The sequence below is a fragment of the Hyperolius riggenbachi genome, chromosome 10 (genome assembly GCF_040937935.1).
Source record: "Hyperolius riggenbachi isolate aHypRig1 chromosome 10, aHypRig1.pri, whole genome shotgun sequence".
NCBI classification, from domain to species: Eukaryota; Metazoa; Chordata; class Amphibia; order Anura; family Hyperoliidae; genus Hyperolius; species Hyperolius riggenbachi.
In genome coordinates this window covers 150,142,530-150,158,363 of record NC_090655.1, presented here as the reverse complement: position 1 = coordinate 150,158,363, position 15,834 = coordinate 150,142,530, and the positions used below count along the sequence as shown (strand labels likewise).

The 15,834-nt window shown below is 43.0% G+C and overlaps 1 protein-coding gene across 5 annotated transcripts in view; it reads right to left on the bottom strand.

Moving 5' to 3' along the window:
* The window catches only part of LOC137536555 (poly(ADP-ribose) glycohydrolase-like), a 201,845-nt gene that overhangs the window by 152,745 nt on the left and 33,266 nt on the right, over window positions 1-15,834 (bottom strand). For 3 of the 5 annotated variants that reach the window (XM_068258792.1, XM_068258794.1, XM_068258793.1), the window contains one exon: window positions 4,109-4,256. In XM_068258792.1, coding sequence (XP_068114893.1) covers window positions 4,109-4,256 — 148 coding nt within the window. Of the gene's footprint in view, window positions 1-4,108; window positions 4,257-5,012; window positions 5,083-9,274; window positions 9,391-15,834 lie in introns of those variants that run through there. The other 2 variants (XM_068258795.1, XM_068258796.1) reach the window with 2 other exon arrangements.

The following is a 15,834-nucleotide window of genomic DNA, read 5'->3' as shown; positions in this document are numbered from 1 at the left end:
ACAACAAACTAAACCCCCTGCAGGTAGATGTCACATATGACCTGGCCAGATAGCAAGACACCACGGCAGCAATGGATACAATACAGTTTACCTGTAATAGTCACCTGAGACCTATAGAGCTGAGGTAATCAAGGTGCAGAATGTCAATACAGATGCGTAGTCAGACAGGCCGAGATCAGGGCAGGCAGCAAACAGTCGCAACGGTAATCCAGGCAATTGGTCGGTGCAGGCAGCAGACAAGGGAAATCCAATGAACAAGCAGAGGTCGAAATCCAGGTAATCCAATAACAAGAACAGGTAAACAGAGTAGCCAGCAAACAAGAGCTAGAAGCTATCACGAGCAATGACAGAAAGCACTCAGCAGGTTTAAATACTACATGCAACCAATCAGTGGCCGGCCACATGCACACAACAGCTAATAACACGCAGGCATCAATCAGCTGACAGCGAGATCAGCTGACCTAGATGACCACAACAGGTCAGCTGACCCACCCAGTACTGACCAGCAAAACTTCCTGACAGTATCAGCCATAGCACAGTGGTCAAGCGCACCACCTCCAATGCGGGAGACCAGGGTTTAATCCCAGGCAGGGTCAGCAACCAATATTTAATAATATTTACATAAACCCCCGCCTGAGTGTCAGCTGACTCTACCTCTGTCGCTGCCTCAGACCATACTGCAGCCGAGAGGAACGACCTCTTACACATATATTATCTTCATTACCCCCGGGAGGCACCTGTATCCCGTGACACCACCGCATATATGTGGTGTCATAAACATGCGGCTGGGGTCACGGAGTACAGGCACCCCCAGCGGTAATGAAGTGAAGAATTGGGACATAGGAGGCGGCACACCAGCAGCAAGGTTACCCAAAACTACACTGCACACTTACCACGGGTCTGAGAGGTACATAACAAAATGTTTTTTTTTATAACATTGCATTATTCTCTAATATTTGCAGTTTACAAAATACTCAGCATTCTACATGATTTTACAGAGCAGGCAAGTGAACTTTTGAACCATTCTCTGCAGAGAAAAAGAAAATACAATGACTGACAGTTGAGATAGCAAGCTTCAGAAGACAGAGCTCTCTGCGTCTTTGAAAGTCGTGGAGCTCAATGGCTCTTTTGCATAGATAACAACTGGAGTTTCTTAACTCTTCCTGTACTGAAAACAATATTAGACTTATGTCTCTGCTCCTAATGTTTTATTTCTTGGCTGTACTACACATACAAATCATCAAAAAAAAAAAATGTTGCCGCTTCAGTGTCTCTTGAAGTGTATGTGAAGGGAAAATGGAGCATGCCATCTTTATTCCTTTTTGAACAATACCAGTTTCCTGGCTTCTGTGGAACGCCACTGGCTTGCTTGGCAGGTGACTCAGAAATGACTAGAGCCAAAACATAGTTATGACAGCCAGGCAACCAGTATTCTTTAGAAGCGTGTAGTGATAGCGGTTTATACAGAGAGTGCAGAATTATTAGGCAAATGAGTATTTTGACCACATCATCTTTTTTATGCATGTGGTCTTACTCCAAGCTGTATAGGCTCGAAAGCCTACTACCAATTAAGCATATTAGGTGATGTGCATCTCTGTAATGAGAAGGGGTGTGGTCTAATGACATCAACACCCTATATCAGGTGTGCATAATTATTAGGCAACTTCCTTTCCTTTGGCAAAATAGGTCAAAAGAAGGACTTGACAGGCTCAGAAAGGTCAAAAATAGTGAGATATCTTGCAGAGGGATGCAGCACTCTTAAAATTGCAAAGCTTCTGAAGCGTGATCATCGAACAATCAAGCATTTCATTCAAATAGTCAACAGGGTCGCAAGAAGCGTGTGGAAAAACCAAGGCGCAAAATAACTGCCCATGAACTGAGAAAAGTCAAGCGTGCAGCTGCCAAGATGCCACTTGCCACCAGTTTGGCCATATTTCAGAGCTGCAACATCACTGGAGTGCCCAAAAGCACAAGGTGTGCAATACTCAGAGACATGGACAAGGTAAGAAAGGCTGAAAGACGAACACCACTGAACAAGACACACAAGCTGAAACATCAAGACTGGGCGAAGAAATATCTCAAGACTGATTTTTCTAAGGTTTTATGGACTGATGAAATGAGAGTGAGTCTTGATGGGCCAGATGGATGGATTGGTAAAGGGCAGAGAGCTCCAGTCCGACTCAGACGCCAGCAAGGTGGAGGTGGAGTACTGGGGTTTGGGCTGGTATCATCAAAGATGAGCTTGTGGGGCCTTTTCGGGTTGAGGATGGAGTCAAGCTCAACTCCCAGTCCTACTGCCAGTTTCTGGAAGACCCCTTCTTCAAGCAGTGGTACAGGAAGAAGTCTGCATCCTTCAAGTAAAACATGATTTTCATGCAGGACAATGCTCCATCACACGCGTCCAAGTACTCCACAGCGTGGCTGGCAAGAAAAGGTATAAAAGAAGAAAAACTAATGACATGGCCTCCTTGTTCACCAGATCTGAACCCCATTGAGAACCTGTGGTCCATCATAAAATGTGAGATTTACAAGGAGGGAAAACAGTACACCTCTCTGAATAGTGTCTGGGAGGCTGTGGTTGCTGCTGCACGCAATGTTGATGGTGAACAGATCAAAACACTGACAGAATCCATGGATGGCAGGCTTTTGAGTGTCCTTGCAAAGAAAGGTGGCTATATTGGTCACTGATTTGTTTTTGTTTTGTTTTTGAATGTCAGAAATGTATATTTGTGAATGTTGAGATGTTATATTGGTTTCACTGGTAAAAATAAATAATTGAAATGGGTATATATTTGTTTTTTGTTAAGTTGCCTAATAATTATGCACAGTAATAGTCACCTGCAAACACAGATATCCCCCTAAAATAGCTAAAACTAAAAACAAACTAAAAACTACTTTCAAAAATATTCAGCTTTGATATTAATGAGTTTCTGGGGTTCATTGAGAACATGGTTGTTGTTCAATAATAAAATTATTCCTCAAAAATACAACTTGCCTAATTCTGCACTCCCTGTATTGCTTTCATGTCAGGTTTGATCAATAAGAAATAATGTAACCGAACAGAGATAATTCCTTTTCCCACCCACGCTCATAACTCTTCTTCTATGTGTCATAAATTTGTATGCAACTTAATAACTTTGAAAACAAACTATATGCTTATTTAGGACACCGTCACACTAGTATGTTCCTATGAACCACACAGTTTGGGAATGTCTCATCAAGAGGAGTACTCAGAAAACTAAAGCAAAAGTAGAGAAAGTAGAGATGCTGCCACAGCAGCGCAGGGAGCGTTTTTCATATTTACCTCTTCCGAGTGGCTTGATTGGCTTCTCCTCTTCCTCCACCCACGGCGATACTCTCCCGACATCCGCTTCTGACTTTTGATCACGTTATTACATGTGATTGGGACTCAGAGGATAATGTCAGCGGTTGTGGAAGGGGGTGATGGAAGAGTCTGGTGGCGCTGCACCGCTGACACTATCTGCTGAGCCCGATCACATGTAATAACGTGATCGGAGGTCAGAAGGATGCTGGGAGTGTACTGTAGCACGTGGATGAAGAGAGGAAGCCAGTGCAGTGTATGGAACAGGTAACTTAAAAGTTGCGCCGCTCTGCATACCGTCAGGCTGCAGAAGGCACACTTCCCCAGTGGCAGGAATAATTCGGCCCTACAGCCAAATAAAGTTTTACTTTATTTGGCTTCTAAAAGGGTAAAGATCAAGCGATAACTTTATTGTCAGACAAAACACATTCTACAGAGATAGTTACCAAATCAAAAACAACTGAAACATCGCACAAACTACAAAAAAAAAAAAATTATGATTTTCAGGGGGGAAAAAAGCCAAAAGGTGTAAAATGGTAAGTACCATGATACCTTTTTTCTTATAAAAGTTCATAACTTTCAACAGGTGTCACTACACTACAATTATCAGACATCTTAAGGGTGTAGAAGCCCAAACTACTGGTCAGTGCAACCCCAAGTGAAAAAAATAGAATATCTCCTTCTTACAATAATAAACAGTTATAGACATATTTGAAAGTGAATGCTGGGTGGTGTGTGTTGCCCAGGCATTCCTATATACAGCAGAGAGCTGCTTCACCATCTTACCTTTATAGTAACGGTGTGATTAGCCGAAGGCAACAATGGTGGCTGATGACTCTGACACATTGGCATCCTTCTCATATCTTCCAGTGGCGTTCCGAGCCATTTTACGTCAGAAAAAGAGTGTTTGGTAGATTGGCCTGAATGATCTTTTCTGTTTTTAAAACAAACTGCAGTTGGTGACTAACAGTCAAACACAAAGTGGAGAAGAGCAAATAAATGAACTGGATGCTATAAAATGGAAAAATAAATGGCATGCCAATAGTACATATTTATAAAGAGAAAACTAGCCACATGCAAGACATTTGTACCCGAAGTGACATGTGACATGATGAGATAAGCATGTGTGTACAGTGCAAAACATTAATAACCAGGCTGTTCTATTTTGCTGCCTGAAAGAGTTAATTTTTAGGCACAAAAAAGTGACAGCTTCTGTCTTGTTGGAACCTTGTTGGGAATATAGTTAGTAAGCATCACTGATAAGCAAATTACAGACAAATGTTTTCCTGGCAGAATACAACTTCTGAGAGTAGTGGGAGATAGAAAACGGTCAACAGCTCATGTATTTCATTAAGGGACACTTAACAGGCTGGGATATCTAAAAAAGGTCATTTTTAGGAGTAGGGGGATAAATGCAATTGTTTATCTCATCACTTTATTTTCACCTTGGGTTCACTTTAAAGCTGGATATACACGCCAAAACAGAAATAGGATATTTAGCAGATGAGGAGAGAAGCACATTTAAGCATACACAGACTCACATCCATGACATAAATAAAGTCAGTCATATAACCAAGGGTCCATTCAGAAAACTGGAAGCTGACAAAGGAGTAGGTAACCCCTAGCACAGAGCCAGAACATGAGCCCACCCATCTGCCTCTGTAGTTTTTACAGTTCAAAAGCTACTCACACTCTTGAAACTGTAGCCTGAAATTATCTTAAGAGACTGTTTCAGCTGGCAGCTTTAGAATCATTATTATACAGACATGTTGCTTCCACTGAAGTTCCTGAAAGCAACAAAAGGCATCAGGTAAAGCAATCCATCCATGCATATCACTAGATAGCCAGAACAATCAGGAGATGCCTGTATACAGTGTACATTTCTGGACAAAATGATTAAGAAAGATTGCTTCTTCTGAGGAAAAATCTCAAGCATGTACATAGCTTTACTCTTTGTGGAAAGCACTGCAGCTCAGTAAAATTTCACGTTCCTGCCCACTGTCTCCTTGTACAGTTTGCAATAAAAGAAAAGACATAATATTCATATCGCACTTTTCTCTTGGCGGACTTAAAGCGCTTAAGCAGTACCCTTCCCAAACCCTCACATTGTGTCCATAAAAGCCAAATGTACCTCATTGCCCTGCTCTAAAACAACGTTTCTCACTGCCCTTTACGTCACCTTTTGATAAGGGCACTAGGGCACTAGAGGGTGTGGCAAGGGATAATAGCTTTATTACTCAATGAGCAAGAACAGGACAATAAGACTGCTGAGCTACATCTGCAATGCAGGTGGCAAATGGTTAATCTCTGAAGAGCATAAGGAGGAGGTAGAAGGAGTCAGGTGATCTGCTCCGTGCTCATGAGGAAAGACTGTCTGAGGCTCCCTTTCAGCAACTGCTCCACAAACTTGACCAGGAAATGATGGAGGAAATGATGGGTTAGTGGGAGGACCTGGTCTGGCAAATAAAAATTCCCTGCCTCTTTCAGGAAAAAGGGCTCAACGTTCAAACAGTAAATTGCCACGCTCTCTCCTTATTCTTAGATACAAAAAGGCAAACCCCCCCCCCCCCAAAGTACATAAAAAATATAGAACACTGGGAATGTATAGCCCATTTATACAGTACAGTATATCTGCTTGGAATACAGTACCATTTACTTTTCCCAGGTGCAACAACAAGTGGGGCGAGCTGTACTCACCACACAATATGTGAGGCACTGCCTGTGGCAACAGATGCACAGAGAAGTAGTCAGTTCATATAATGATACTCCACCAAACATCAATTAAATTGGTAAAGCTTGATCATTTCCAGCAAAGCCAATGGTGTGCACTGTTAGCTCCTGTATTCTCCAGGTGCTACAGACTCCTGTGCTGCTGCTGCTAGTCTCCATCAGGCTAAAAACCCCACTCAAGCCAATGTCAAAAAGAAAAATATGAAGGCAGAAATGTTTTTACATAGGCATACAATACTCACTAGTTGCGGGCCTTACTACTTTACCAGGTGGCCATTTCTGCCTGAAGCTACTTTGTGGTTGCCCGTATAACTCAAAATGAAGTGGGGGACCGCCATGTTGTAGAACTATTACAATTACTTCATGAACGCATGCAACGAAATTCACATTCAGTTGATAAAATCCAAGCATGGAAACACAAGGCACTCCAATTAGCAGCAAGAGCTTTACCAACACTGATCTCCCTTATGGTCCCTGGTATAACATAAGATCTGCTGTGCCTCCCAAGCTAATCCCCATACATTTGGTCCAATAGAACCCATCAAGGACTAGAGTCCAGACATGGTTAAACTTTGCTAATTTTTCCCTACATAAATGCATACTGTTTACAAATAGGGATGGTCAGTGAGATGCATTTTCTGAGTGGATGTAGAACTATGCAGATTTTTATACAAATGTATGCAGCTTGAAAATTGAATCTTATCTTGGTTTCATTCAATCAATGGGTCCATTTTGAAGCTACATAAATCTGCATAATTCTGCAATCACCTGCACAGCATTCCCTTGACCCATTCCCCACTTGCATGTTGCCGATTGCTTTTTCAGCAATGCTCAATGGATGTGCTCCAGAAGAACATCAGAAGTGCACAACTGCGCAGTCTCAATATTTCCAATGGTGCGCATTTCAACATGGTAACGCAACGCATGGCTGCATGCAACTTCACGCATGCACAGTGCTACTACATTCATTATAAATCAATGGGCTCTGCATCGCAATCGGGGGGGGGGGGGGAAATCGCATAGCAATGCAAGTGACAACATTAATTCTTCATTGAAGGATGATTATTACTCAAATAATGTATGAATAAATAAGCCTAAAAATCCAAGTTCTGACCTATACAAGATATAGATACAATAGTTTTTCCCTATAGCAGTCCCCACTTCCCTTTGTGGTAGAATGACTAAACGCATACTGATGAAAAGCACGTCAAACAGGAAGTACTTGCTGGACATGGTTAAGCCTCATTAACAACTTAAAGCGGATCCGAGATTAAAAAAATTAACTGTAACAAGTAACTTGTCTATATATCTTATCTAAAGTTTAGATAGTTTACACAGACCAAGACTGTAGATGCATTCTCTTGCTATGGAGGGGGAAGGAGGGCCAATAGTGTGGCACATGACAGAGGTGAGAAAGAACAATGCCCACAGCCAGCACTTGGCAGAGTCGATTTACCGTGCAAATAAATCACTGGTGTGCCTTGGGGGATCAGGAGTTGCTGTACACACACTACATTCTTGGCAGAGGTGGCCCCAACTCTCAGAGAACCATATAGAATTTGTATGAAGCTTATATGATACTGCATCCCCCTGAACGAAATGTCACAGGACTACACGGCTTCCGGCCGCCCCAACGCCACCTGACGTCCGTGTGAACCAGCCCTAAAGGTGCGTACACGCGCACTACTATAGAGGACGGGTCCATCAGATCCTCCCGCTGGGCGGGAGTTCTCCCGACAGTAGTGCGTGTGTACAGTCTGTCTGCAGACTGATAAGGCTGTTTCTGAACGATCCGCTCAGCGGGGTGTGTACTCACCTCGAGAGGGGGAAGCCTCTGGATCCTATTGAGGCTTCCCTCGTCCCACAGTGGTCTCGCTGCAGGTCCAGGAATAACGCCATGTAAATATTTACCTTCCTGGCTCCACCACAGACGCAGTAGCGGCTCCGAAACAGGCAGAAATAGTCGATCCCAGTAGGGTCCACTCTACTGAGCAGACGCAAGTCTCCTGCACCTAATCAGTAGAGCGGACCCGACTCAGATCCTCTATTTCCGAGTGGAGAGCCAAAACAGCGCCCCCGCTGGAACAGGTAAATGTAAATATTGCACAGCCTGACAAATTGTCGTCTGTGCTTTCTGTGGGCCAGAGTGAGACTGCTGTGGGATGGAGGAGGACAGGGGAAGCCTGGATAGAATCCAGAGGCTTCCCCGTCCGGAGGCGAGTACCCCCCAGGAGCCTTTTTCGTACTACAGAGTCTCTTTAAAGTGGTACTGAACACAAAACCTTCTGGATTTGATGCACAAAACAATGACAATTTAGAGGCAATCAAACCGATCCCAAATGTAACCATTAAGCTGGCCATACACTGGCCCGATTTACCGCCGTTTCGACAGCAGATTTGATCACTGGGATCGAATCTGCTGCCAATCGTTCGAGCTACACGCCGAATTTTGATTCATTTCGTCCGATCCCGTCGATCGCGCCGTGCGGAAAATTACCGTCGATCGCCCGCGGGTAAAGAGCGCATCGCTAGCGGCGTTCGAGTGCCCGACGACCGACGCAATAGAGCCGCATACATTACCTGCTCCGCCGGCGCGACTGCCCCCGCTCGTCTCCGCTCTTCTCCGCTCTGGTCTCCGGCATGCCTTCACTTATTCCTGCCCGGCAGGAAGTTTAAACAGTAGAGGGCGCTCTACTGTTTAAACTTCCTGCCGGGCAGGAAGAAGTGAAGCATGCTGGAGCCGGAGACCAGAGCGGAGACGAAGAGCGGAGAGAGACCCGGGAGTCGCGCCGGCGGAGCAGGTAATGTATGCGGGCGGGGGGGGGGAGCAGCGGCAGCACCACCACCACAACAGATTGTGAACGGTTTCAGGCTGAAATCGGTTCACAATCTGTTTGCAGTAAAGGTAGCCATACGATCCCTCTCTGATCAGATTCGATCAGAGAGGGATCTATCTGTTGGTCGAATCTGATGGCAAATCGACAAGTGTATGGCTACCTTTACGGTAATTCAAATCTAGGAGGGCTCAGTTTTAAATAACGTTTAACTATGGTTTAACTTAGGTTAGATAAGGAATGCACTCTACATGCAGTTATAATATTAATCTGTTACGCAGTTAATGTCAGATATCTTATCACAAAGGGGAGGAAACCTCCAAGTTCTTAAGAAAATGGTTAGTCTTGCATACAAGAAACAAGCTCAGCCTCTACAGCAGTAACTTACACATTGCTGAAGGAACATTCTACTCTCTGAAAAGCATTAGGTTTCTTCCATATTCCACGTTTAGCTTCCAGGATGGCAAAGAATGCTAATCCACACGGTGCAACATACCTTATCATCTGGTGAGGACATAACGCACACAAGTCACTGCAAAGTAAATCCACTTCCTAGTTACCAACAAACTAAACACTGTTCTCTGAAGTCATGATCTTTGGGGCACTAAACTATAACAGCAGTACATTACTCCAAAACCTGTTACAAATCCTAGCAACACAAACTCAGCAGGACAAAGGAAATAATTACAATACCCTTTAATAAATACTGCATGTTAAATGAGAAATAGTTCTAGATATGTACACACTTCCCGAGTGATTCTTCTTGAACATACTTAAAGCAAACCTGTGCCACAAAGGAGTTCAATACAGTAAGCAGAACAAACAGGTAAAAAGTCTCCTGACATATTTCAATTGCAACCTGTGCTTAGCTTTTGCACACCACCATTTACTAAGCAATTAGAAGGCCAAACCTCCTGGAGTTTCCCTTTCCCCTCCATCTACTGTACTAAGCTGACTTCTTACTGATAAACGTCTTTCCTTTTACATAGGACAATGCTTCATAGTTTTTTTTATTTTTAACTAATGTATATCCTTTATGTTTTAATGTGTTTCTGTTTAAATATTAGGGTTAATGAATGTCTTCAGTTTCTTTAACAAATTAAATAAAAAAGGACCACAATGACAAGGGCTTTGCCATAGATTTTAGATCAAAAGTGTGTCAATACTGTATTCTCATTTAGATTGGCAGTGCCTGGATTGGATGGCTACCAATCTTCATGCAGATTTCAAATTTCTGCATTTGAAAGCAATAAAATGCCTTGTATATTGTGCTCTTACAACTAAAAATACTACATTAAAAATAAAGGAATTGGATTTGGAATCGAAAGTATTATTTGCCAACTCCACAGCCGTGCCACACTGGGTGATAATAAGGATAATCCGTTTTCTTATTTGGCATCTACCTTCTCTATATGTGACACAGTTAAAGGACTACTATCGCAAAAAAAATAACATTTAAAATACATGTAAACATATAACCAAGAAGTACATTTCTCCCAGAGTAAAACGAGCTCTAAATGACTTTTTTTCCTATGGTGGTTTTGGACTAGCTCATCTGCTCAAGGGGGAATTTCATGGCTGTCTTTATTTCAAAAGCATTTAATGAATGGCAGTTGCTCAGCCCAACTGCTAAAATAGTGTGCAAACAGGTTGGGGGCAGCCAGCATATTTGTATATATCCCTTCCAGTGATTGCTTTTGTAAAGAATAAAAAAAACTAAAAATTGCCCATGAGGAGATGGACTAGTCCAAAACCTTTCAGTTCTGTTAGATTTCTACTAACTACTGTAAATGACAGCAACATAGGAGAAAAGTAATTTCTGGCTCATTTGAATCTGGAAGAAATATTTGTATGAGTTTACATGCATTTTAAATCTTTCAATTTATTTTTTTTTGCAATCATGGTCATTTAACTCCCCTGAAATGTTTGTACTGCTATCAACTGACATATTTACAAGGCTCATTTGGAAAAGAAAAAAATACGGCTGTTTGCTATGGACAACAATCACAAATTCCTATCTCACTTCTACTAATTGAGGTTCACATCCACTAATCAATCGTGTTATCAAGATCACAAAACTACAGGTGGTGACAGTTGGCAAAGGGGAGCAGCTTAATGAGTGATGCAAAGAAGAGTGGGCACATTTTACTAATCCGGTCTGAATCTCACTCCATATAGACAATAAAAAATATTATTTCAGAGCAGAGAAAAAAGTTACACTGAATACAGACATGGGGCAATCATAAATGTGCCATGTGTATAAATGTTTTCACACAGGTTCACTTTAATGGTGGCCATACATGGTACAATTTTTTCATACAATCTTACCATTTCTATGTAGTATAAGGGTAAATTAAGTGAATATACTGAAAGGATAATGTAGGCAGTTCCCTTATATTACATAGAAATGGTATGATTGTATGAAAAAATTGTACCATGTATGGCCACCATAAGGGAGATGTTCATAACGGTCTGGCCACGGAATAGGGATTACATTTGTAATGTATAACTTTCAAATGATTTTTGTTCTTCAAACATTAGCTGCAAACATTGAAACATTGCTCTTGAAGCAGGTGCCTAGCTTGTGCTTTTTGAGAGTTAGAGATAATTAGAGAAAAAAAACCCTTGCATTTTAACATCTTGTACTATCTTTAAACGGACACCTGACCTGAGACAAGATGCCTAAGGTAAGCACAGAGGTAGGTTCATGCTGGAGCCGCATAACTCTGTGCATTGACCGCCCCTCCTCTCTCCCTCCCTCCCTCAGGGCTGAGATGGAAGGAGGAAAGGAACGGACAATGCTGCCTCAAGTCAGGTATACTTTAAAGCATTGACAAAACACATCACTCACAAGATACGTCACATAAGCATATTTGTTTTCAGGAAATCTTAAGTGAGCTAAAAAAGTTGAGATATACTTGCCTTGGATTGTTCTAGCACCCCGTAGCCAGGTCCCTTGCTGTTCTCCCGGTCAACACCATTGTGTTGCTTATGCCCCCAACTAAAGTCTGTGACTGGCTCAGTTGCAGGGTACTGCGCAAGTGTGGGCCCCAGCCACGTGCAAGTGGTGGTGCCTTGCGCAGCAGCAAGTTTTATGAACTGCTCACGCAGAACGCTCGCAATCAAGGAGATACACAAGGCCGGTAAATCAATAAAGTAGCGGACCGGAAGACTGAAAGGGACCTGAGTGGTTACAGGGCTGGAAGGTAAGCAAATCTCAACTTTTCCCCCACATCTAAAATTTCCTTTAAGGAATTGACCATATAATGCTCTACAATATTTTCTTGGCAGAAGTGTCAGTTATTAGTGGACCCCTCAGATGAACGCACTTCCTTCCTATATAATGAATGGATCATGGTAGTTTGTTTAGACCTCTATGTAAACCCTGAACCAAAGTGACAAACAAAAAATATAAGAAATCAAACAAGTTCTATACTAAAATTAACATATTTATTTTAAAAAGAGCCTATAAAGATTTTATCAGTTTTACAAAATATATAGCAGCTACAGACTGAAGTGAAAGGGTAATTTTTTAATTTAATTAAATGAATAAAAATAATTTATGCAGCATTAATATAGGTTATACTGCTCTTTCAAAGACAATTGAGTTAAATGCCAGAGTGGCTTGGTTATTTCATGAAAACTATTTATCATGAATATAAAAAGGTAGCATAAACACCTTCACAAAGTCTATTTAAATTCAAGCAATAAACAAGAAGCTATAAAACCTGTTTTCAGTAAACTTTTAAATCTAATTATAAGTAAGAGAAAACAGATATTCAAAACTAGTTGTTATAAATGAGATAATTAAGGGAATTCTTTTATGTAAAGCTTTGTGGAGTTCTCCTTTAAATCTTATAACATTTTTTGACTTCCCTAAAATCTTTATGGCATATTCCCTATAAATATGACACTATCTGCATATTATAAAAGCAGACATCCATATCATAATAGTTTTCCAATGTCTATTCTTCCTAAAAGCGGATTTTTGTTCAGCCTGCTGTGAGTCGCTACTGATAGTCAAGCAGTTACCGTAGTTTTCGGACTATAAGACGCACATAGGTTTAGAGAGCAAAAACCAGGGGGAAAAAAATTACTAAACCTGGTGTGGTGATATATTGGGGTGCTTATAATGTTAGGAATACATAAACATATTCTATCATTTTTATATCTGCTGTGGTATGTCAAAGGAGTAGATATGCAGGCTAGATTCATGGACTGTTCATGTATTTGTGTGGGTGGGTCACTAGACCTACATTTGCATCTAAAGAGGTCTTCAGTGAATAAGACCAGTCACCTTCAATAGGCAAGGAAGCGGCTCATTAAGCCACTAGCAGTCACTTTTGATCTGCTGTCCCAGGTGTGATTGTCTGCGTCTGTCTACAGGCAATTACAGGCAAACTGCTACCTGTAACCAAAATTCAATCTTTTCATGTATGTGCTAGAATACACTTTAACCAAGGAAATAATGGGGAGGAAGCTTTTTGATGTCTGGTAGGATACAATCTCACCTATTGAATTCTGCAGACTTCAAGAAGCTAAAACAGGAACCCCTTTGAAGTTTGCATATCACAAGAAAGATTATGACAAGCGTTCGGTGATGTCACAAACGAGGAAACTGCATTAGTTCCTGGGGGCTGGACATTAAATGCCCCAGGGGACACTTCAGAGTATAAAAAGCAGAGGCAGATACCTAATAAAGATCTGCTCTTGGAGTTAGCGCATAGCTAGAGTTGATCTCGACTTCTGGTCGAACAAGCGGCATGCTCCTGCCGACAACGTTGAGACCTTCAAGTTGGTAACGTTTTTAATCCCCATTTTTATTTTTACGCAAATATCCGTGTGTGGTATCTTTGTAACTCTTATCTTGTAACTATTTTTACTTTGTTTTTTGTAATCTTTTGTATATATTAAGTTCTGCACTGTTCTATGTTTTTCTGGAATATTAAATTATTATTTAATAAGCTTGACTTCTGCCGTACTAAACTAACACTCATAGCCTAAAGGAGACTGCAGTGTAGCTGTGTATAAGTCCGTGCCTAGTTGTATGTTTGAGCAACACTACCATATGAAATTGTAATTGCATTGTGTGTGTGGGGGCGTTTGTCATACGTTGGCCTAAAGCGCGCAGCTGACCCAACGTACGAGCCGCCAGTGCGAGTAGCTAACAGTATCGTTCGGAACGACTGTTAGTGGTTTTGCTGCACGACAGTGTAACTCGCATTACATGTCAGTGTCTGATTGTGCTGTGTTACTGTACAACTGTACTGTGTGTGTGGGTGCGTGGCGTTCTCGTATTCGGCCTAAGCGCAAAGCTGACCCAAATACGAAAACGCGGAGTGCGCGCTGAGGACTCGACAGCAGAGTGGAAGTGGCTAGCGAACCGCTAGTGGTGGCAGTGAGAGGTGTTCTGAGGGGTCCCAGCCTTGTTTTAGCTTGACTAAGGCTGCTTCCCCTCTCAGTCTGGTCAAACCCGCAGTCGGGAACCGTATACGCAGGCGTGCCGCGGGCCGGTTCCTGACACCTGGTGCGTCTATTGTCCAGGGGCGCCATATAGATGTTCTTCCCCCCAATATTGTCCTCTTGTTCCTCTAGTGTCCTCCTCCTGTCCCTGTGTCTGCCTCCTGTCCCCTCTGTGTCTGCCTCCGGTCCATCTGTGTTTGTTACCTGTTCCCGTGTCTATCACCTGGTTGCCTCCAGTACCCCTGTGTCTGTCACCTGTCTGCCTCCTATCCCCCTGTGGCTGCCTCCTTTCCCTCTGTGTTTGTAACTGTCCCCCTCTGTGGCTGCCTCCGGTACCACTGTGGTCCCCCCTCTGCATCTCGATCCAGGTGGCCCCACTCTGACTCCCGCCCCCCTCCATGTCCGTGTCCTGCTCTCCCCCTGCACAAGGAATCAGCAGCAGCCGCTATCACTCACCTCATCCAAACAGTTCCTGGGGTGATTAGATGCTGTTCCCTCCTTGTCAAACACACTGGATGCCTGGAGAAAACTGTATAAGGGTCCCCTAGTCTCAGCCGGATTGCTCCCACGGCTTCAGAATAGCTCCACACAAACAGAAGAGACGGCACACCACTGGCTGCAATAAACTTTGCTGTATTGGAACAAGTGTACACTTGTTCCAATACAGCAAAGTTTATTGCAGCCAGTGGTGTGCCGTCTCTTCTGTTTGTGTGTTCCCTTCTTGTCCCTGATATCCTCAACGTTCCTGCTCTGCAATCAGAAAATAGTTCTCACTCACATCATCTCTTGAGCCTGCGGCAATCGGCTGCTTCTGTCTCTCGCACTCCTTCTCCCTATCGGCTGGTCGCGTCTGACCAGGAAGTGCTGCTGCTAAGGAGAAAGAGTGAGAGAGACAGAAGCAGCCAATCGCCGCAGGCTCAAAAGAGGAAGTGAGTGATAACTGTGGCTACAGCCGCTAATTTCTGATTGCAGAGTAAGAGTGTTAAGGACATCAGGGACCCAGATAAGACCAGCGACAAGGAGGGAACAGCAGCTGATCGCCGCAGGAACTCTTTGGATAAGGTGAGTGATAGCAGCCAGGGCTGTGGAGTCGGTACAAAAATCTTCCGACTCCAACTCAGACTCCTCAGTTTATGAAACAACCAACTCCAACTCCGGGTACGCAAAATGGCTCAGACTCCGGCTCCTTAGTCTAATACTTACCAGGGCTGTAGATTTTGTGCAAAATCATCCGACTCCGACTCCTCAGTTTATGAAATCACCGACTCAGACTTCGACTCCGGGTACCCAAAATTGCTCCGACTTTGACTCCTCAACCCCGACTCCAACTCCACAGCCCTGATAGCAGCAGCCGCTGATTTCTTCTGCAGGGGTAGAGCAGGACACAGGAAATCCCCGACGTTGCGGTGGGTCAGGGGTTTGTATCAGCAGGCAATCGTAAGTCAGGGAATCCCTGTATTCGAACTATAAGATGCAGGGATTTTT